At 40.6% G+C, this 24,152-nt stretch overlaps 2 protein-coding genes across 3 annotated transcripts; one reads left to right on the top strand and one right to left on the bottom strand.

Moving 5' to 3' along the window:
• Window positions 1–1,133: 1,133 nt before the first annotated feature.
• LOC111660399 (nicotinate-nucleotide pyrophosphorylase [carboxylating]) lies at window positions 1,134–5,026 on the bottom strand. 2 transcript variants are annotated; one of them, XM_023413666.2, is made up of 5 exons: window positions 4,891–5,026; window positions 3,802–4,055; window positions 2,866–3,179; window positions 1,614–1,745; window positions 1,134–1,504 (listed from the first exon to the last, which is right to left on the bottom strand). In XM_023413666.2, the coding sequence occupies exons 2-5, from the start codon at window positions 4,052–4,054 to the stop codon at window positions 1,289–1,291; spliced, it is 915 nt and encodes a 304-aa protein (XP_023269434.1). In that variant the 5' UTR covers window position 4,055; window positions 4,891–5,026; the 3' UTR covers window positions 1,134–1,288. The 2 variants fall into 2 exon arrangements, with proteins under 2 accessions (XP_023269434.1, XP_087032035.1); XM_087175909.1 differs by having other exon boundaries at window positions 2,866–3,176.
• Window positions 5,027–6,348: 1,322 nt separating this feature from the next.
• Window positions 6,349–22,274, top strand: ppp1r12c (protein phosphatase 1, regulatory subunit 12C). The gene is made up of 20 exons (XM_023413699.2): window positions 6,349–6,678; window positions 7,740–7,914; window positions 8,016–8,146; window positions 8,508–8,626; window positions 9,897–10,056; window positions 10,247–10,391; window positions 10,629–10,703; window positions 10,808–10,887; window positions 11,882–11,994; window positions 12,082–12,149; window positions 12,757–12,887; window positions 13,059–13,146; window positions 14,212–14,329; window positions 15,213–15,328; window positions 16,324–16,376; window positions 18,124–18,163; window positions 18,421–18,525; window positions 18,858–18,908; window positions 19,377–19,427; window positions 21,032–22,274. Exons 1-20 carry the CDS (start codon window positions 6,479–6,481, stop codon window positions 21,116–21,118), a joined length of 2,106 nt encoding a protein of 701 aa, XP_023269467.1. The 5' UTR covers window positions 6,349–6,478; the 3' UTR covers window positions 21,119–22,274.
• The last annotated feature ends 1,878 nt before the right edge of the window (window positions 22,275–24,152 follow it).

Below are 24,152 nucleotides of genomic sequence, written 5' to 3'. Positions count from 1 at the left end.
TTCGACCCAACAAACGGTCCTCCCGAGCAGTTGTCTTGCGGGGTCTGCCGGACCTGGGCTTGACAAAAACATCTCCAGTCTCTTCAAATCTTTTTCTTATTCTTTGTGCTTGATGCTGAGACACATTGAAGGTGTCAGCCACCTCAGCAGTGGATCTGGTCTTCAGCTCCTTTATAATCAACGCTTTGGTCTCAGGGTGAATCTTAGGCATGTTGTCAGAGGTCAAGTTTCAGTTGATGTGAAGGTCTGGTGTGCTGGGGTTCTTTTTATACACACCCACTAATTGATTGATCAATTATTGATCACAGGTGAGGCTGCAATCTAGGAATGGGTTCATCATATGACAAGGCGACAAGACTTTTGTCTTTGCAAAAACTGACTCAGTGGGCTTTACCAAGCTGTGAACGTTAGAATGCTTTTCAGCAGTTTCGTTTGGCACCAAAACATTATTTCAAAAATTGTTGGGATTGAAATTAGCCATTTCTTGTAAAAAAAAAAATTGATTACAAATATATTTGAGGGGCACTTAAGGTCGACTTGTACCCAAGCGACAAGACTTTTGTCAGGGACTGTAGAGACCATAAACAGAGCAAATAGGAGAGAGAATATTGGCCTTACATTCATCATTGTCAGATTCATCATAATTTTGCTCCGTATCAACTGGATATGTAAATAGACCACTGTTTCCTAACACACATATGTTGTTATGTTGTGATTTTTACTTTTGGAACCTGGAAGTTCTGGTTTCAGTTTAGCTCTCTAAATGTCTGTGTCCCTCAGTGAAGCCTGTAGATTATCCAAAATAATCAGGACACTTTTTCTGGAGGATGTTTCCGTGGCATGTTTCAGTGCTGTGACCACCAAAAACCAAATTACATTCACCTAAATTGTGTGTGGGGTAGTTCAAATCTCAAAACCTGGAAAAATATAACTAAACTATCTGCATGCATAGATACCATTAGTTTAACACTAGGTTGCATAAGTCTGACATTTTTTTCTGTAAGTCTGTGAAACCAGACTGGACAGAAGTTAGTTTCAACTTGTGACTGCTGTTCCTCATTGGAAATGTACTTTTACATACAGTGTTTGGTTTTTCAATAGCTACATGAAACAGTCTACGTGATGCTGGTAGGTCTTTTCCTTTTATCTTTATCGAAATGACAGTAAGATGACAGGATGTGGGTTATGTCTTAATCAAGAAAAACATCACTGTAACAGAAGTTACTCCAGCAATTAATTCAACTTCAATTGAACTCCTCAATTCATCAGAACAAAAAGTCAATGTATATCACATTGTGGCGTTGAGGCTTGAGTGAGAACCAGGCTTTTGAACCTTCAGAGAAAAGTCCACAACTGGGCAGCCCTGTGTTATGCAGCCCAGGGAAATGATGTCCACATGGGGGGAAAAATACATAGCTAAGTTCTCTGGAGTAACTCCTCCACTGGCTTCTATCAGTAGAGCTGGGAACTCCGCTTTCAGTTCACGAGCTGCAACATGGAGTTCCTGTAGGTGAGAGACAGTGAGGTGTATTATTTCATGTGGCAAAGTGAGAGGAAACCAGGCAATGAGAGTGAGAAATAACTTTGACTTGTGTTCTGTGAACAGTCTCCACCTCAGGTTGAAAGTTGTCCAGCATAACAATGTCTGCTCCTGCTCCAGCTGCATCTCTGCCCTCCTCTGCAGAGCGGCACTCCACCTCAATCTTACTGCTGAAGCCACACACTGACCGAGCAGCTTTAACAGCCTAAAGGAAATTAATAAAAAAATGTTGTTGTTCTTTTTATTTTTTTGTTATGTGTCAGAAGGTCACATAACAACACAGTTTGATAGGGTAATTTAACCACAACAGAATGTTTTTTTTTTTTTTTTTATGTTTTGGATCCAGTTTTGGCCACTGAATATTCATTCATTCATTTTCTACCGCTTATCCTCTAGTAGGGTTGCGGGGGGCCTATCCCAGCATCTTTTCGGGCGAGAGGCAGGGTACGCCCTGGACAGGGCCCTACGCCAGTCCATCGCAGGGCAAACACATAGAGACAGACAACCATTCACACTCACAGCCACACCTATGGTCAATTTAGATTCTCCAATTTGCCTAGTCCCCATTTTGCATGTCTTCAGACTGTGGGGGGAAGCCGGAGAACCCGGAGAGAACCCACACTTGCACGGGGAGAACATGCAAACTCCACACAGAAAGATCCCACGGCCGAGCCAGGACTCGAACCCAGAACCTTCTTGCTGTGAGGCGACAGCGCTAAGCCGCCACTGAATATGAGAAATCTAAAAAAAAACATTTAAAATCTAGTTTTTGAAATTGCAGTTTAAAAACATTTGGTGATTTAAATCATATCAGTTCTGATGGTTTCAATGCTACAAATTCAATCGTAGTTATGCTTGTAAATCTATGTAAACAAAGAATGCCTGTAGTATTGGTATGGCAGATTGAAGATCTGTGGAAATGCAGATCAGGTCATAATAACTGAAGACAATGCTTAGATTTGGGATGAACATTTGACCACCGAATTTGAGTAACTAATAGTTTGTTTGTTTTTTAAATACATGTTACACCTGAATTTTTCATCTAAATTTATGAACCATGAAAAACTACTCTAATTTCTTTTACTTTTTGAAGTTCAGTGAAACCATTCAAGTGGTTTTCAAAGTAAAATATTTCGGTGTCATTCAGTGGACTTCTATATTTCACATTGTACATTGTAGCCTAAAGGAAGCACAACTACTTTCTCATCACATGGAAATATTTGTCTTTTTCCTCACAGTCTCATATTTTTTCATGACCTGTGAGAACATTGTTGATGAATTGTCATTTCAATCATTTTAACTGGATCTTTTGTGCTGCTGCGCACCTCTGTGATACTTCCTGATGCCCAGACATGGTTGTCCTTCAGCATCACCATTCCACTCAGGTCCTGTCTGTGCATGGACACGCCACCAACCAGCATGGCGTACTTCTCCACCAGACGGAAGCCCGGGGTGGTCTTGCGTGTGCCAGCCACTTCTCCATGCCATCCTCCAGCTGTTGCCATAGCCTGGAGCTCAGAGCAGCGAGTGGCGATCCCAGAGGCCCGAGCCAGGCAGTTTAGAGCTGGCCTTTCCCCAAGGAGGAGGCACCTTGCTGGGCCTCTCACCACAGCAGTCAGTGTGACAGCATCTGGACCTGCTGAGGTTAAACAAAAGACATAGGAGGATTGAGATCAAATGGTGCCAAGCAAAACCACTAGTGCTGTTCTATTTAAGACTGAATACGTCAACATCAGATCATGTGAATGAAGCTGCAGAGACAGTATCCCGAGTCTGAGAAGACTGACGTAATTGAAATCTGTTTTTGAATTTCCATTTGAATAAGAGCATCAAGAAGACATCTGCATAGTGGGTTATTCTCTAAATCTATAACTCCTAACAAAGGGTAACTGTACGGTTTTAGAAAGAAAAGACATAACTCAAATTGACTTGACTTATGTGTGAGCGTAATTTTACAAATTTGGATTGAGTGGGTGGAGTGGGTGGAGTGGGTGGAGTGGTGGACTGCGACCCTCAATCCGTTCAGCAGTTGTACCATTGCTTCCGTCTCCCATGAGCCATTTTTTTTTTTTACATAATCTTATTGTTGCCTTAATACATTTTAAGCTCTCATCTTTAGTATACGTGAACTTTTAATAAAAGTGATAGTTTTAAAAAAACCCGGTGTCTCCTATTTCCCTCTGTGTTTATTTGTAGAAAAAACAGATGGTTAAATCCCCAATACCTGGTCGCATAATGGAAAACTAGTGAGCAGTTCCTACCGATCTCAGCTCCCTCCTGGTGAATCCAGTTCACGGTGCAGCCGACCTCAGTGAACACTGCCGTGAAGAAGGGACTCCCTGCCAGGATGCTGTGTGGTGTCTTACACAGCAGCCTTGCCTCGACCTCCTTTGATCCCACACACACCCCGGCAGGGTCAAAGTTTGGTGTGTCCTCTGACAGCCACTGTCGTGCCAGCTGGGCCAGAGCGTGAGGAGGGATCGAGTGTGTTGCTGTGTGTTTGGGCGCAGACATTCTGAAACAAGTGTGCATGTAGAAAAATGTTGTTCCAGTTGATATGAAAGTTCAAACAGAAAACAGCTGATGTCATATAACTTTCAAGGTGCTTTCTTATCTCACAGTCACTGTTATTCAGGAAATACCAGGCCATGAGTGTGTATATGGTAATTTAAAGTTTCTCTTAGTGAAGAATCGGCAAGATCACCAAGTCAGATATTAGACTGTGACAGACCTCATGCTTGAGAGGCAGTTTCAAAATTATTATACAGCCTCATTAGCATGATGAACGTAATTTATACATTGATTGCTTTCAGTTAATCAGTTTCTTAGTGTTCCACCTACCAAATTGCTCTTTAATGTCAAACCATACTCACAAAGGAAGAGTGGATAGAGTGAAGCACAACAAATGCAAATGTCCCCTTGCAGGATATGATGACTCAGTGAACCATAAGAGTCATCAGATGTCAATCAAACTGAACAAACCATGGGAGATTTTGGAGTGACGTATCAAAGTAGCAATTGACTGGAATATGTTTTGGGAGAATCCTGTTCATCCCTCCAGGAGAGACATGTAAAATCTATTCATGGAGGAACAGCACCTTACTAAGACACGTCTTTCCTTTCATTTGTCACACACCTTCTCTTTGGTCATTTCTCCAGTCTAAACCTATACAAAGAACAAATGGGTGGACATGCCACTGAAGAGGTCAGTGCTGTATCATTAACTACAACATGGCTCACGACTAGTATACAAGAAATTATTACAATTCTGTTATGCTTGGACAAGATCACAGTTAACCAGTCCAAGATTGGACCGCCATTAATAAACGCAGATGAGAAGATTTACTTACTTGAATCAATGGCCCTCTTTTTCTGCTGGTCACAGACTGCAGAGTTGCAGCGCTGTGCACACAGCCACAGGAAAAATGTGACATGGAATTTGACCCCATGTCCATGTTGGAATGTTTACAAGCTTGCTAAGAGTTGGCACTGTAAAACACTTCAAATTGATTGTCGTAACCAAGGCTGATTGACAAGCCACTGAGGTCAGTGTGCATATTTGGAAAATGAAGAAAAAAAAAAGGTTTTAAGTTGATGTAAATGAGTAACATGTTTTGCACAAACCATAATATGGAACTCTTTTATGTCACACATTTACAATTGAGATTATAATGTTTAATTGTTTTTCATCTGTGGTGCTTCCTGTTTCCTTTAATTGGCTTTACACCACTGATCAGCAGGACTTTTTCATGTCTGCATTTCTTTCTCTTATTCAGTGCCCCAAATGGGTGGTGTCCATCCGCAGTGTGCTAATCATGCACAGGGAAGTTATTGCAACACAAACAGCAGAGCCGGTGAACATTATCACTGCTTTTACCATCACAGACTGCAGCTTTTTATACACCTGTGGTAACTTTATGAATGCCGGTTATCTGAGCCTCAGGTTAGCAGTCATTTTAAGGTAAACAGCCCATCAGGATGAGCCATCCTAGATGGAGACATGTCGGGCAAAGTGGTAGGACTTGCATCGCATGTGTACTGCCTTAAGGCAAACAGTTGCAAATCTCACCTTTAAAGAAAATTATGGGCATGTCTTGCTCTCACTGTGGCTGGCCCTGTTGTCTCCACATGTGGACACAAACAGGACAAACTTTGCACATACAAGCTCTCAATACAACTTAACATCAGATAGTCAGATCCTTTCCAGGTTGTGAAAACATCCTCTGGCTGCTGGTTATCTTCCATCAGCAGAATAGCTGTCATTTTAGCTGTTTAGTTCATCAGGAACACCCTCCAATGGACCAACAACTTCTGAGCATTCACAACTGAATGTTTAATGCATTATTGTAATAACACTTTAGTTATTAATTACATTTATGGACTTCTATAACGCCAGATGATTTCCTAACTTTTGCTATTGACCTACAAGACTGTTAGAAACCTGTCATTCTTTATTAATGACTTATTACCATTAAGACTTCAAATTGGAAGCCTTTAAACCTTTAAACAAGGAAGAATGACATAAAGAGTTTTATGTAAAGAGTGCCTCATTATAAAGCCTTATTAGTCCTATAGTCCTATAACTAAGTGTTGAAATATGTTTCTGTCTTCATTATAGATACATGTAAACATTAAGTTGACTTGAGTCTCAAAAGAAGCACAATGACAGGAAGTGAAATTGTTATAGTATGTGCACAATGCCCAGGCATGAAGCTATTTCAGCATTTCCCCTCTAGGGTCTACTACGAACAGTGGTGGTGACGTCACATAGACAAGCCTGCGCAGCTTTGCGCGCTCTCGACACCCACGAACGCGAGCCGAGGCTTCCTCCACATCCAGAGCAAGAACCAGGAAGTGAAAGTATACACATGGAGGGTGTGTCTTTCCCTGCCAGTGTATGTTTTATTTTTAAAAACACAGTCCTCCTCGGATAAATAAATGGGGGACTCGGCGAGGACCAAGCGGCGGGAGCAGCTGAAGCGCTGGGCCGGCTCCTGCACTGACAAAGCGTCGGCCGTGCCAAGGCGGAGGTGGCGGGGCGATGCCGAGGATAGAGCAGGGGAGCCAGAGGCCGAGCTGAACGACCCGCCGGGGGAGCAGTCAGTGTCTGACGAAATTAGCCCCATCCTCAAACGACGGTAAGAAAACATCTCCAGTCAAACAGTTTTACTTAAACGGCCAGCTAACAGCCAGCTAGCTTAGCTTAAACATCTCAAGATATGCTAAAGGAGGAATGTTGTGCGTGGGCTTGCACAAGGGGTGGACAAAATAACAGAAACACCCCATAGTCCAAAACACTAGCCCTCCAGCTACTAGATAACGTCACTAGTTTAATGAAGCTCACAATGTCTAGTTTTGGTTGAAACTGTCAGTTGTCAGCGTCGTTTCTGAGGCCGTAGTTTGTACTGTTTGTCCAAGTTAGCTAGCTAGCAAAGTGACTTACAGTCGGTCTTGATGAGGGTCTACTTGTGCCACAGTTTGATTTTGCTAATCATGATTTTTTTTTGGACTACACTATATAAGGTTTACAGTGCTTGTTTCAATCAGTGTTCCAGCAGTGACCATCTTATAAAGCTAAACTGTAGCCCTCTGCTAATTGATATTTGGGTTAACAAGAGCTACTTATGATGGCATCAACTGCATTAGAAAAGAGAAGTCCCAAGAAGACCCCCACCAACACTGACTGAGAGTAACTTACAGGCCAATTGGTGTGACAACACAGAAAATCAAAGTGACCAAGTTAAAGGTTTGTGTTAGTCTATATCTTTGTTATTGTTTACAGATCTCACAAAAACCACCAGTGAACTGATGTCACAGCAAGTATTGCCTGTGCATTCAAAGCCTGATCTAGCTTATTTCTTTCCACGTCCATCTGTGTCCACAAATTGTTAAAAACACATTTAGTTTTCCACCCCTCCTTGCACCAAATCAATATATTTGATAGATATCTAATCCTGTTGGAGTAATGTTTGCTAATAACATTTAATTTTTCATTTAAAAGTGAATAAATATTTGCAACCTGTTTTAAGGGTTTACTTCTTCAGACAAAACTGACAGGCTTGGGGATGAGAGCCACAAGCAAGTTAGGGAAATCAGATAACTCTGAGTGACCGACTAACACGTTGGTTTTGGTCTTTCATGGTATTTGCTTCAGATAACAAAACTATACAATTTTTTTATGATTTTCCTGTATCTATAGGAAAAGTGTGAGGTTTGACAGGGCCGCAGAGTTCCTGGCTGCCTGTGCCAGCGGGGACACAGAGGAGGCCCAGGTCATGCTGAAGGAGGCCAAAGACACCAAAGGGAAGAACGGGGAAGATGTGGCTGAAATTATCAACTGTTCTAATGCTGATGGAATTACTGCTCTTCATCAGGTGAGACAGTTTCTCCTCCTGAGGTTTGATTTATAAATTATTGTCTGATGAATAAGAAACATTAACAGTTGAATTATTTTGTTTCCCTCTCTTGTCTACAGGCCTGCATAGATGGCAGCATGGAGATAGTGACGTTCCTTTTGGAGAATGGTGCCAACGTGAACCAAGTTGACAGTGAGGGATGGACACCGCTGCATGTTGCTGCCTCCTGCGGCTACTCTGACATTGCAGAGTATGTAGTATAAGTCTCTACAGTTAGCACAATATAACAGCTGTGTAGTACAGTACTCTTTGCCACCGTGGGGACGTCAGAGTGCAGCATGGGTGCCAGAGTATTTCTGCATTCAACAATAGTAACATTGTTGTCGTGTTTGGCAGGACAGCAAGTCAGCTAAAGCATTAGTGGGCTGGCCCAGCACAAATGCATGCAAATGAAGATTTAAGAATTGATGCACCTTTTTTTCCTACGGTTTTCCTTGTTTGTGAATAATGCCTTTTGGCCCCACTTTTAAGAGTGAATGTATCAGCTGCCAAAACACAGATAATGTGATAGGATTAGGCGTTTCTCACTCTGTCCATGTTTGTCTTGTCAGTTTCCTTTTGAAGCAAGGTGCGTCTCTCTCTGCTGTGAACTGTGACGGTGATGTTCCTCTGGACATTGCTCTGGATGAGACCACTGAGTCCCTTCTTCAGGATTACACTCTGAGACAGGGTGAGTGACATTCTCTGATAACCACACACCCATTTAAAAAAGGTTGTTTCATCATTTGTTTGTGCTTAATCTGGGAAAATTTAAGTTAACAGTATCTGTTTTTGTATATGTTGAGCTAAATAGATGCACCCTGATGGGCCTGTTCATAGTTGTATTAGTAGTGCTGGATAAGGTATGGAAAAGTGGCCACCTATGCGCCTACTGTGTGTTGTTTCCAGATACAAGCACAGTTCTCACAGTTTGGCTTTGAGTCAGTTTCAATATTTTGCCTGTTTTTGCCATATCATGAAATATATTGATATTAGAATTTGGAACGTCCTTGATGGTGTTGGGCCCCGAGGGCTGGAGGACAGAGGGTTTAAAGCAAGGTTATGTTTGAAACAAACTAGTTGGTATGATGTGTAGTCTGATAACACTGGAAAGGAAAATTTTTTATAGCAGTGCACAACCTTTCCTGGAATAGATTCATGGTGTTGCACTTGTTTGTGCTTAAAGTTATTGAGTAATTCCGTAAAGGATGAAAAAGAGTCTGCATAAGGAAGAAATTTGAAATAATTCTTGATCAATTTTAATGACCTATTTTTAAGACAAGGAGAAAAGTAGTAGACCACTGCGTGGATTATGTCTTTGCTCCATTTGGATGTTTTGTCTTATGGGGTTGTTTCTTAGTACCTTTCTCATCATGGACTGTCCATGAGTTGATTCCTGATATGTAACAGATGTTGGTCATGAGTGAGGAGATGCTCCGTAAGGGGGGAAGTGGCTAAGATGTTAAAAAAATTTTGGTGTATTCTATTGGTCAGGACGGTTCTCCTGCACAGTTTTCAGTTTTCTGATATTGGTTGGACTTAAAGAAACCTAAAAACTGCCATACTGGCGAGCTCACCTGTCCTTCTTGTTAACAATTTCCTCACAGTCTTCACCGGCTGCACTCATTTTCTCACTCCACGTTTCTGTTGCTGTTGGTGCAACCGAACAAAACACCTGTTAAATCATTGACTGTTTGTCACTCGTAGCACGCTCCATTATCAAGGGATTTAATAGGCTGTTTATGGGCCAGGGAAAGAGCAGACTAGGATTTTGTTCATGCAACTGTGAAAACTATCAGACTTTCTATCGAACAATATTCATATTGCTATTGATTAAGTATCTATCGCTGCTACATATTGCTTTCGTTTTATTGCCCAGGCCTAAATGCACTTCAAATGCATGTGCTTCAGACTGTGGACACATATAAAACGCATGTATTTGACTTTCTGTTTATGTTCAGGTGTGGACTTGGAAGCAGCCAAGCGGCTGGAGGAAGAGCACATCATGAGAGACGCCCAGACCTGGCTAACTGAGGGCCCACCTCCTGATGTGAGACACTCCAAGACTGGGGCCACCCCACTACATGTGGCTGCAGCCAAAGGCTACCTAGAGGCCCTCAAGTAAACATTTCTCACTTTATTTTGTAACGGATCTGTGCCTAGAAGGCCTTCTTTTCTCTGTCTAGAATTGAATAGCCACAGGATAAACTTTTGTCAGTGGACCAGGGTCTTGTAGTTTTAACCATATTTTGATTTGCACTGTCTCGTACAGTTCTTCCTGCTGTGCTCACCTTGGTCTTGTGTTGTTCAGGATACTGTGTCAGTGTGGTCTGGATGTGTCAGCTATGGACTTTGATGGCTGGACACCTCTGCATGCTGCAGCACACTGGGGTCAGGGCGAGGCCTGTCGCGTTCTGGCAGAACAGCTGTGCAATATGGAGTCCCGTAGCAATGCGGTGAGGCCCAAAAATACTGAAAAATTCTTATTATATCATATATGTGTCTTCTGTGTTCAACATCAACATAATCATTCATCTACTGGAATAACATTTATCATGACAGACAGACTTTGGTATCTTGCATGGGTAAAATTACTTAATATAAGTTTAACATCACATATGTTTTTCCACTTTGTTTTTCATTTCATATTTAATTTTTGTCATGTTTTTCTTGATGTGAAATGAACTTTGCAGGGTCAGACGCCTTTTGATGTTGCTGATGAAAGTGTTGAGGAGCTGCTGGAGGAGTTATCACAGAAACAAGCTAATGTGAGAAAGTGTTTATCTTTATCTGGTATTAATTGCATTTACTTGATGTAGTTTAGAAGACTGGCTGTCTTGATCACTGACTACTGTGTATCTTTCTCTCTCAGTGGCGTAATGAACAGTCCATACTGGACAGACAAAACCAACAAGGCCCTGCCGCTGCAAATGCACAAAACAGACGGCGGAGGTTAGTATTAACGTGTGGATACCGAATAGGTTGGGTCAGGTCAGGTTGGCCCAACATTAGGCAGCGAACATTTGACTTTTTCAGTACTACTAATTAGGATGCTTCCAACTGCTAATGACATTACTTAAGGAGTCCACACATGTGTCATCTGGTTAAACAGGTAAGTTCTGACCACAGTAACGACTGCATGATAGGGTAACACAAAGTGTTTCAGCTTACATTAACTGCATTGGGCTCGGTTTGGGTTCAGACAAAAAACAGAACTCCTGTTGGGCTCTGATAAAGTTATGCGACCTGTGCAGCTCTCAAGTTATCCTGAATTAAATACATTCTTCCCAATTAAAAGTGTTTCAGTTGTTCAGTTCAGTTGCTCTCAGTGTCATGATCTGTCCTATTTTTATAAGAAAGTTATACCATGGCATCACATCACTGAATAAGGACACGTAAAGCAATGATAGGGAGAAGAGCTGGACATTGAAATAGCAGAGGTATGGTTGCATCGCTTTTTTAATCTCTCTCAGGTGCTGCTGGAGGGAATGTGGATAAAACAAGGTTAATCACACTCATGCTTACATCCCTCTATCTTGGACATATCCCTGACAGGGTTAGTAAAGATGATACCTACCTAGTAAAGATCCTCCTAGCAGCAAGTAAAAAGGCCATTACAAAAAAACTAGCTTCAGAAAAAGTATCCCACTGCTGGCCTCTTAATCAATATCGATCAACACCTATATCTTCTAGAACAGATGACTTAATCAGTACAGCTCCAAAAAAAAGAACTGGAATCAAAAAACAGTGGAAAATGGTTTGTTTATTGAGCCATCGAGACAGATCTTGCATATTTATTGTATGTACCATGTGCGATATTTTATTTTAAATTATACAGATTTGTCTTGGTTTATGCATCATCCTTTGACCTCATGTTTATTTGATCTTTTTACTTTTTGCTTCTTTTTTGTTTAAAAAAAACATTTGTCCTATTTTTTGCTTCCAGGAGCTCAGTGTGCAGGATGAGCAGTAAAGACAAGATGAACGTGCAGGACCAGTCTAAAGAGAGAGGCATTTCAGGAGACCTGGAGCTGAGCGAGGAGAAAGAGAGCAGCCCTGGTAAAACAGTTTAACCATGAACACTACACTCTCCATAGATATGAGAGATTGTGCTGATTCGAAGATATTCTGGTTCTCTTTTCCCAGAAAGCTCCACCGTGTCTAGTCCAGACACAGAAAGTGTGACAACCTCTACAGTCAGCCCTGCTGACAAGGTAAAATTCACTGTTTTACTGTATACACAGTCCTGTATGTTAGACAATAGCATTATTTCTCAGCCGCATGGTGTTATGAACATAATGAAATTTGATATAGAAAAGCTGCATGTAAATGACAAAATGTGATAAAACATCCTCAGCATTGCAACAAAGATTTTGTACTTGCCAGAGTTGCTTTTCTCAGTTTGCCAAAGGCAACTCACAGGATTCATCAGGTATTTTAATTAATCTAATTAATATCAGGAAATGAGAAAAAAATCCAGAATGTACCATGTTTAACTTATATACAATTTCAAAAACCAGCATTGGCAATAAATATTGCCAATGGAAAGTCAATGTATCTCTGTCATAAAAAAACAAACACTTAATGTAAGTGTTAGACGTCACATGACCACATACACACCCAGCATTTCACCAGAGCTCTTGGACACAGCCCTGATGAAAACATGTCAAAAGATCAGATATGAAGGCAGGTCAAGAAAAAAAGACAAATTCCAACATTGTTTACATTAATTGGGTTTCTCCACTAGGGGAATTTTGATTGATGGGAGCAGATTACAGTTCAGCTGTTGGTCTTTTGTTTTTGTTTTTTTCTGTGGTTCAGACGCCAGAAGAGAAAGATGAGGAGGAAAAGGAGCAGGACAAGGCAAACCGCACTGCGAGAGTCCAACCCACTCCTCAGACAAGGGACAACACAGCTGATAGTCCCAACACCCCCAATGCTGACAGACGCAAGTAGGAAGCAGGAACAGAAAAAAATACTTAATTCATTACCAGTTCATTGTTACTTTATGCTTTACTTTATCTTTATTTTCTGTCTATACCTTCATACAAATACACTGTGTATAAAGATGTGGAAATTTAGATACTAACATAATTTAAATTTGTGGATGCTTGTGAGCTTAGGTTCCAGGCTCCAGTCAGAGATGAAGAGTCGGAGTCTCAGAGGAAAGCTCGCTCTCGGCTGATGCGCCAGTCTCGCCGCTCCACACAGGTATTGCTTACGAGGGATTTTATCAATACTACCACTCTTGTGGATGCTCCTCATTGTTCTTTATTCATACTCTTATTGATTCATTTTATTACTGTGCCAAAAGAAAAAATAATTTAGAACATGATTAGAACTTATTTATATTTTAATATAACAAAATATTGTCTCTAGAGCAACAAGTTCAACATTTACAACAGCAAAGTCGGAGTGAGGACATTTTGATTGGTCCTCACTGCTGAGGGGAAGTGCAGAGGTTAGACGTTTAGTTGTGGTGGCTTAATGTCAATGAGGGGAGAGGTTCCCACAAGTATGGGTGCGACAAAAGTGTGTTTGTTTGTGGTGGGGGAGCTCAGCTCTGCCCAAAACCTGGACACAGTGAGCAAATCTCACTCCCAGGTTTTTTCAAGTACCAATTAAAGAACCGACCCTTAAATACCTCCAGATTACAAATATAGACCTGGTTCAATCCAGCACTGAGTTTTGGGGTGAATCTGCATACAGAGGTGTCTAAACTCAATCTTTTGTCTTTCATACTTAATTCAGTTTTCTGTCTTTCTTTTCAGTGACAAGGAATTTGAATCATTTAACAGTGTAAATCATCTTTCTGCATAAAGTCACATACTTACATACATAAGATTTTACAACCTTTACACAGAGCTGTACGTTGCTGTTTTGGGTATCAGAAGCTATGTTGAATCAGACAGACAGATACTCACACATGTAACTGTGTCAACCAAACACCTTTTATGAACTGGTCCTCACTTGGCAGGAGTCACAATCAAATGCAAATGCTTTGGTTAATTAAACATTTGGACAAACAGAAGACTGTGTTACGATACTGAGAGACAGCAGTATACTAAGTGACTTATTTAGTGAGTAATTATGAGGTTAACCTGATTATACCAGGAGTGTAATACAACCTTAACTGTAGCATCATGCAGCATACCAAATAAAAATTCTGTACTGCATCAGTATCTTTTGATTCACGATGGAAAGGTTGCATGTTTTTTGAGTTTTGAATGAAACATAAGGCTTCTGAGTGGTTTTATTTTTGCTTTGTGTGGGCAGGGAGTGACTCTGACAGACCTGAAGGAAGCAGAGAAGACTGTGGCTAAAGCTGCAGATCTACCGCATCGAAACATCCAGCCTGTCAGCCCCATAGTCACCATCACACCTGCTGAAAGGGGTGAGTGAGGATGAAAAGCTTTGAGATAAACTGTTCATGGTAAAAACGAGTTGTTTTGTTTTACCAGCCAGATTAATCCTTGTAGACAGATACCTGAACAATGCTTTGAGTAACAGTGTCAGTAACAGTGTAGTAACAGTGTCACCATTAAATAGTTTGTCTATCAAAAAACACTGACAAGTTTATTTTCCATCTGTAAGAAGCCTTGCTCGGTACATATATTGGTCACAATTCTTTAGTAACACATTTAAGGGCTCCTGATCAAATACCTCATTATTAGATCTGTTTTTAGACTCTTAAATATCGATATTGCCTCAAAAGTCCTATATCTGTCGTTCTATTCACACCTCCATACGTGTGGATAGAGCCTCATTTGTGTTTACTGTAAGTACAAGACCGCTAAATGAAAACAAGATACATGATGCAGCATTTTGGGTGGAGTGCTCTTCAGGGGAGTATTTTAAAGGAAATGTTTTTTTTCACATCGGTTTTTAAGGGCTACTGCTGCTAAGTAGAGCTTTAGGTGTGGTTTAGCTAGCAGGGCGGCCACCATATACTAATATTACTGTGGGCTGTGTACATCCTCTGAACACTTTATTGTGTTCTTGTCACCTCTTCTCACACTCCACCAACGTTTTATTTTGATGGGGAACTAAGCATTTCCCCAATTTATATGTCTGACTGACACCATGTTTAGACAAATCAGAAGCCAAAAACAGCACATTGTTCATGTTGACTGAACTCATTGCTCTCAAGCCTCAACATGCAGTGATGTTGAGTAGAGGCTGAAGCCGAAGATAAGATAGCTTGCTGCGTCACAAAACATTAACCAAAAGTCCCATAGACCTCAGGAGTGTTTACTGTCAACCTCCATGTGTTTCAGACACAGACCCGGTGAAGCAGGTGGAGTCGGAGGGAGAGAAGCGTTTGGGAGTGAAGGAAAGGAGGAGAGGGAGGAGGGAGAGACGCTCCACTGGCATAGTTCAGCCAGGAGGGGAGGTAAGAAACAAACTGACATCATCGCAACGTGGCAGAGCGTTCACCACCAAGCAAGTAGCAGTTTTTTTGTTAAACGTGACACAGGAAAGGTTTTTTTAGGAAACAAATTCATTTAATATTTCATTTTTGCAATAATAATTGAGTACTGTAACTTGGTGAGAGGGTAGCCAAACCAGTTCCTCTTTGTCATTATGTAACTGAATATTTTGGCACACTTCTGTCTTTTAAAAGACGGAACTTTGCTGACTGGAAATGGTGACCATATCATTACTAGTAAAATATATGTCAAACTAGAATACACTGAGGTAATGCAGAATGAGTTTAATCTCTTAAGCGCCACTACATGTACTCCATGCATGCATGCCATCCACATCTAGTGGTGATCCCAAAATTCACAAAGATGCCAAAACATGTAAGGCAGAATCTGAGGGAATGTATAAAATGATGCACAAGACATCTATAATATTTCTATTTTGTGGAACAGGGCAGCCATTAAAAACACTTAATCAGTATTTAACATCATATAGCTTTTAATAAATACTGTAACAAGCCAATACAGATTATATATGTTACCGTCAGACAGTATGGAATAAGATGATTTTAACTAATTTTAGCGGTACTTACTGGAAAAAACAAAATGGGGAAACTAATGAATAATGAGCTTGAGAAACCACAAACTGCTAAGTGATAAAAATGTGAGTTATGTTTCGCAGTTTCCCCAGCAGAAGTGGCGGATATTATCATACAATATTTGCAGCTTGGCAAAATGTTTGCTTTGGGAACTTATGCAATCTGAAAGAGGCCATTCATACTTAAGATCTCATTTTAGGTTAATAACAACAACATGTATGTGCAGGGATTGTAGTCATCCTTGAATATCATAGACCACTATCCAATTTATATCTACCTTGTTGTATTATTTAAGATGAGACATGTTTGAACATGTATTTGAACTGTGCTGTGCATGTGAACATGTGAACCTTCATGTTTTTCAGAATGATGACGAGGACGCTCATTTGGATGATGTAAACAGTTTTAACACTTCAAAGTGAGTCTCGCCATTATGAGTCTTGTGTATTTTAATGTGGAGTAAGCAATTCTCTTGACATTTAAACTCAACAGCAAAACAAAGTCACCCCTCCCTTCAGTGCTCCTTCAGAAGCTCCACCCCCAAATTCATGGACACACATTACCAAGGCAATGACACGATGGTGGAATCCAGAGCATCTTGTACAGTGTGGAAGTGGATATTCTTACTCATAGCTAAAGCAAAACAATCGTTATAAAATGAACACAAACAGCATCCAAATCACAATGGGGTAAAAACTTGTGAGTGTTAATTAGTTGAATTGTTTCTACAAAACCACAGTGACAGAGGAGCGGACTGTAGTTTTGTAGATAAGCTACCATTACCTGGCATATCGTTTGAATTATGCATCCTCCTGCGGTTCTAGCAATCTTCATGGCTATAAAAGCCTTCACATGTTGTACAGACAAACACCAAGATATAGAGCGAATGAAAAGGCAAACTGTGGCCACAGTTGCTTCTGCAAAGCTCACATGCAGAGAAGATGAGACGGTTTCTCATACGCAGCACAGAGAGCGAAGCTAGCACAGCTAACATCACATCAACAGCCAAACTATAAAGTAAGCCGAATGTCCATGGACAAATAATTTCACGTGACAACATACCTGCTTCTAACTAACCAGTTCGAAAATGGGACAAAACAATACAAACCAACTGTTAAACGTAGCAGAACTAATTACCCACCTGTCGAGCAGAAACGGAGCAACTTCTTCATCCGTCTTCATGCCTCTGAACTCCCAGACTGGCCATCAGGTCTCAAGTTTTTACTGACCCCGTCAGTCTCTTTACCGGCCCTCTGTGTGTGCTTGTCTCTCGGGGTGCAGGCTGGTTCTACAACTAAAGCTAGGACTGAATTTTTTTTTTTCTCAGTCGGACCATGTAGTGTCCACTGCTGGAAAGCTCCACCGACATTAACACAGCTCTTCGCTCATGCCTGATCATACAACTGCCTTTTCAATTTTTGCTCTTCTGACATTCTTCTCTTTGGCTGTTCCTCAGTCGTTGTTCCTTCTTGACAATGTAATAGTGTATGTGCCCCCATCATGCCGGTAGATGTTCCATCCCTGCACTCACCATAACGTCACTGCCAGTCTCTCATCTGCAGTCCCAATCAATCCCATTCAAAGCTCCACACGGTCTAGTCTGGTCCCCTTACGTTTCCCTGGTAATTCTTAAATTGGCACTATCCATCAGCATGTGCTTGATTTATCGTCTCTCACTGTCCTTGCCCCCTTTAGCCCATCTGTCCCTTGTCTTCTTTCCCTTGTCCTGTCACACGCCTGAATCCTTCTGAATGTTCATTGGCTGAAATAGTGTTGTCTGTCTCAGTCGGAGCAACTTGCTTTCTTTCCCTTTTACAGACATGGGGCTGCACAGGAACACCAGAGTTTTTCCAGCAAACACAAAACTGACAGCTAGTGAACAACGAGGAGATAATCGCTGAATTTGACAAAAATTGTAGTGATTAAAATTGCTTACTCCACCTTTAATAGGAATACCTGTGACATTTATTTCTGATTTCATTTATTATACTTTCTGACTGTGTACATAGTGGGAATGTGTATGTTTATCTACTGGTTTGCCATGAAGTAGTTAGCAAAAATACTTTTTATTTCCAGGATGTGAAGGTAAATGTCAGATTTCTAAATGTCTAAACCTGTGCTGGTGTTGAGGATTCTCTGACAAAGTCTCTCATGTGTCTTTGCAGTGAGAATCAACTGGGAGATTTATCAGCTGACTACAGAACGGTATGTGTCTGACCCCCTCATCACAGAAAATCTCACACATTCCTAAAAACACACCTGAGGGCTGAAAATGAATTAAACCTGAGATCTAGACAAACCAGGGCAGGAATGATACCCAACAAGCTCTAGAGAGAAGTGAACAGAAACCCCTGGCAGGCTTTAACATCAGCCCGGATACACTATCTCCACCTGCACATCTATGACGCTTTGATCTACAGGTTGCTGTGCTCTGACAGTCTGTGTTGTGTGTTTCCTTTCAGCTGTACTTTAAGATACTGCAGGAAAACCTGGCTCTGAAGGACAAGCTGCAGGAGATGGAGCTGCTGCTCAGCCAAAACAAAGTGGAGCTGGAGAGACTCCGACAGGTTCGACAGGTTTCCCGCTACCTCTGACCTTTAAGAGTGTGTGTGTTTCTGTGTGTGTCTGTGTCTGTGTGTGTATGTGTTTGTCTGTGTGTGTCTGTGTCTGTGTCTGAACAGGGAATCTATGTTGGGGCTGATGTTTGTCTGTGTCAGCCAATAACAAGGAGAGCATATGGACGTGGTAGCATGTTCAAGTTTCATTTTCTAAATTTAGGTTGTTTTGTTTCTACTTGTTAAGTATTGCTGTCATGTTTTGCAATGAAATGAATTCATTCTTTCACAAGCCTGCAGCAGTTCTATGGATGTGGTAAATTAATAGTGTCTCTCTGTGGCAGAGCCAAGAGAGTGGCACGGACAGACCGGCCCTGCTGGAGCTGGAGAGATTTGTAAGTCTGCTTTTTTTTTTTTTTTTTTTTTTTTTTTTTTTTCTTTTTAACCCGTCCGCTCTTCCAGGAACTTACCCCCTGTACTGTATAAATAATTATGTTTACTCATGATGAATATCTAGTATCTACAGAAATAATATTTCTGTACCGCTATAAATGGAATTCTCCAGTAGAAGCTTTTTAAAGGTGCAGAGGTTTGTTTTTAAAAACCAAACAAAGCTTTTGTTTCCTCTTCTTGAGTTGTTTACATTTGCTCTGCATTTACTGTGTACCTGACTTTGCAAGGTGTGATGAAATGTCAGACTAGAGAATGACTGCATGTTAACAGCTCTACAAGTTTAGCGGAGCGTCAAGCCAAGGTGTCAGAAGTGTCAAGTGACAAACTCGCACAATGTTACCTATAGTGATTACCAGCAGGTGAAATGTTTGCTCCTGCAGCATCATGATTGTTGCACTCTTTGCTCACAGGAGAAGTTGGCCCTCCAGAGGAAAGCAGTGGAACTGGAGGATGAGCTGAAGGTACAAAAGTTCACTTCAACACTAATTACCACTGTATGGAATTAAATTGACTGCAATAATATGACGCTCTGATCCAAAAGGGTAACTCCTTTTGAGCTCAACATAATCAGTACTGCTTTCAGTTTTCATACTGAAATGTTAAAATGTAACATTTTAATGAACTGAGGTTATTTGTTTTGTTTTGGATAATACTAGGCTGTTTTCACATTCATGAGTTAAAGACATGTACACACAGCACAAACCTTTTTGGAAATCTCATCAACCTGCCGCGGTAACAGTCCCGTCATCATCATCAGAAAAGTGCACGTTTTGTGGAACCTCTGGTTGTGGCTCTGTCATTAACTTAGCTGTGGTTGAAGGTCATTCTATCAGAGATTTAAGTTACACCTGCAGCAGACCTGCTTTACTTGAGGTTCAAAGTCACACAATTCAGTATATAGAGCAGATTTTTAAAGCTCAAATAATTTTTATTCATTTCTAAAAGTTCAGATCTCGTAGAATCATGGATGATAAAAGCAGCACTGTCAAGTGTTAACAGGTGTTACATCTGCCAAAATTCATTTCATGATGTCATTAATTGTTTGACAAACTGAAGCGGTCTGTTATAGCAACTGTGTGTTTATTTATGCTCCACTACACATCCAGTACCCGCATGTACGTGCGCACAGACATGTGGCCAGTTTGTCAGTAACAAAGGCAGGTGAGACGTGAATTGTTGAGTCACCTGTAGCTAATGTAGACAACTAGATGTTTTGTAAGTCCAGTTCCCACTGTACATTTAATGCTTTAATGCATGAAAAGACGAACCTTCCTGCAGTGTTTTATAGAATAGATGGGCTACCTGGTCTGAAACAAAGACCATCCCTGTTAATATGAAAATAATACACTTTTATGAAATAAAAAGCACAGTTTCACACAGCAAACACCCTGTTTTTAATGTGTGTGGCTTTTTTGCAGGCCGTCCTCTGGTAACAAAGTGCGTTTACACTGTGCAGATTTGGCCTGTCTGTTTTTAGATGAAATGGAGTGAAGTCTTTGGTCATCAATCAAAACTAGTAGTTTTAGATCTCACTCTGAGACAAGTCTGCTGTGGAGTGATGTCGACACTGGGTGACCAATAACAAGCTGCATCAAAATTCTTTCAACGCCCAGAAATTTAGGACCAAAATCCCACAATGTGACTGCTGCTATAACCATTATTTATAATCCAACCAATCAGAGCAGGTCATGATGACACTGAAGACCAGAGGAGAATGATATAATGATGATAAAACATGCATTGTGTAATTATTTTAGTGGCTGAACTGGAAAGTCAAAAATGTGACTGCTGACCTCGTTGACCTTTTCTAAGAGCAGCAGTGTTCTATAGCCATTTATATCTGTTCCTCTGACTCACCAATGTGAGGCATAAAGTCATGAGACTTTAATCTCAGTTAACGCTTCATGTAAGGATAAAACATGAAGGCCACCCTCACAAGAGTGAAACATTTCCTATACTGATCTTGTAAAATAGTCAAAGAGCTGCTGAAGAAGTCAGAGCTACAGAGAACACTGTGTTACTGTGTGTAAACTAAAAACACTCATGTGTAATGATGTTTCTGTAGGTTCTGGGGGACCTCAGAGCAGACAACCAGAGGCTCAAGGATGAGAACGCCGCCCTCATTCGAGTCATCAGCAAACTCTCCAGATGAACCTGAAAAAAACCTACATGGAGAAAAGTATTAGAGGATTTCTCTTTTGCCCAACTCAGAAGACACAAACCAGGAAGAGAGACGCAGCATTAAACACCTGCACAGCACATTTTAACAGTAACTGGAAGAACATATAGATTTCAGGGTTATTAGCTTGTGTTTGGGCCTTTATGATTTGGCAGATCTACTGTATAACAAGCTGAACTGCACCTCCTGTGGACTGAAAGGAAATTCCTGTTCACGTCCACTTTTATATTAAGTTTTTATTGTTGTATTTTTTTAACTGGAATATTTTATGTGCTTTGCTTCTGCAATACTTTGTATAAAAATCTGTATTAAGAGACTTTAAGCCATGCACAGTGCGAGTTCAGAGTAATGTTTTAGATAGCTTTCTTCACCTCTGAAGGGGTGGAGAAATAAATTTTAAAAAATGCCAGTCATGTGTAGGGGATGGTTATTAGAAAAAACACACAAAAAAAAGACTTCAATGTGCCAAAAAACCAGCCCCAGTTTTGCATGTCCTTTTGGGGAAACTCCATGTGGTCAGTCTTGTTTCTCAGGATAAGTCTTGGCTCGATGCTTTCTGTTTTAGCTGACTGCTGTAAAGGTGGACCAAATTTGCATGCTCATTTCTCCCTTGCTCCTCTGAATGTATATTTAATATGTATATTTATGTACAGGGGCCATCTGTCCTGACAGTGATGTAAAGGTGTCGTCGTGGTCTCTGTTTTACAAAGGACGGAGAGTTTCGGGTGCTAATCATGGACGTCAGATGCAGCTCATGTTCAGGGGGATTCTTACAGACAATGTTTGTTACAAACGTCAGATCTTTAAAGAGGTTATGGAGGACGCATGCTCTGTTCTTAGTACTGTAAGCCGGTAGTAATTTCACTTTGCCATTTTGACCAGATGCTTCTGAAAAGCAACGACCCCTAAGCTAAGTATTCACCCTGTGACGGACGGCTGTTATTGTACAACAGACAGGCCAGATGGGTCAACTTCTGAATGTTTACTCCAGTTTTCAAGAAAAAAAAAAACCTGCATGTCAAATTGTATTTTGATTCTGTGCCTTTCAACATACATTTGTAAGTAATATTTCTATTTTGCTTTGGTAACGTACACCGTTAAGTATAAAATACAGTTTGGGCATAAATGATCCCGGCTCTGTCTTTCTTATGGTTTTTGTTTGTTTGTTTATTAAGATCCCCATAAGCTTTTGCATTGCAGCAATCATTCTCCCTGGGGTCTATACCTTACTATACCATTACTTTTTATTAAATTATTATTACTATTTTTGAACATTTACGTTTCACAAATGACTACTTGTTTCTCCAAAGGTCAGTGTGATCTTTTAAAAGTCGATACAACAGTATAACTAGCTTGTTATTTGAGTGCAGAGACAACATATATTGTGGTGTTGATTCCAGAGCCTAGCAAATATATTTGTCAATATTGCCTTATTGAATATATATCATATTAGTGAGTATGGAGGCTGAGAAGTAATGATAATCTACAAGCAGTTGAAATTCCCTGGTCTGTCCACCAGAGAGTGCTGACAAGTTCATGTTTCAACTGTAAAATGTCCCACTCAGAACAGATCTACTTATCGAAACCATTAAGCACAAGATTTTTTGTCTTTTTTTGGGGGGTGTAATGCATTTTGGGTAATGTAGGCGTCAGATTTTACAATGAATGAACATTGCCCCCATTGATTTTGATGCTTTTTTAAAAAAAAAAAAACATCCGAGAGTGTGATATTAAATCTGGGGAGTACTTTACTACACAACTATAATAATGATCATCAACATAGTTTGATATTTTTTCTATACTGTCTGCTGTACATATGAATATATTATAACTTCTTACTGTTATAAGGATGTTGTACATCATATACCCGCTATTACCGTATTATTATTATATACCAGACTCACTACCCACAACATACAACCGTACCTAACATAATCCAATCTTCACCCCTTGATATTATTGTATATATACGCCATGTAACTGTCCCATGTTATGTCAACTGTCTGTTGTGTTTTATGTTTTCTAAGTCACTATGTCTTCCATGTCACTACTTGTATGTAAAAATACAAACTAAATATAGAATAAAAATATACAGGTGACAGCAGTTCTACTTATCTGCAAAACAAACAGTGTTAGAGGCCAAGTTGAGCAAAATCTTTATTGACCGAGAAGAGCAATCACAAATGATGATAGAATATACAACCCCACCAGCATGCCAGCGTTTTCATAGAAACTGTACAATGTGAAGGAATGTATGGAGCAGGAATACACATCATTATCAGAAGAAACAAAAAAAGTTTTACATCCATATGTTCTGGTACAGTACAAGTTGATTTCAATTTAATGTGACTGGTCAGTTGTGTTTTAAAACTCTCCTCCCTCATAAAATATTGAGCACGTGTTTCTGTGGTAGTGTCACTTGACCCTTCATGTCACTGAGGTCTCTATCTGAGAGGGTCACTGGGTAAAAAGGCCCAAGGCCTGGTCAGTTTCTTTCTCTCCTCCGTCAGTGTCTGTCTGTGTGGATGAGACCAGACACCGTCGAGGTCTCCGGCAGCAGCAGACGGTGCCTGGCTCAGCCTCCTCCTGTGCTTTCTCTGGTGCTACTCCACACTTGGGATCTCCTGACTGTGGGCTACGAGTTATGAAGCTATCTGAATGAGCGAGGGGGGGGGGGCCTTTGTAGGGGAATGATGTACATTAAGGCAAAGGGGAAACAACAAATAATAAAAAAAAAAAAGACTAAATTAGTAATGTTTGTCACTGTTTTTCTCCACGTGATCGTAGTTAGTGCTAAGGCCTCATGGCTAAAAGGAACAAGAGTGCCGATCTGATTTTCACTGGGTTTGGTTTCTTTTCTTTTTCTCCAATTTTTTTTCAACATTCATTCCCCTCCAGTTACAAGGTTGGTTTATTTTGGGGGGCGGGGGCAGTGGGTGTGTGCAAAGCTGTATCTGAGTAACCTGTATAAACAGTCTCCACTACAACAGGGCTACAGATTAGTTGG

Source organism: Seriola lalandi, unplaced genomic scaffold (genome assembly GCF_002814215.2).
Source record: "Seriola lalandi dorsalis isolate HSWRI2012SDOR001 ecotype SW California unplaced genomic scaffold, Sedor1 jcf7180002054518, whole genome shotgun sequence".
NCBI lineage: Eukaryota > Metazoa > Chordata > Actinopteri > Carangiformes > Carangidae > Seriola > Seriola lalandi.
This window is presented reverse-complemented; position numbering and strand designations above follow the sequence as displayed.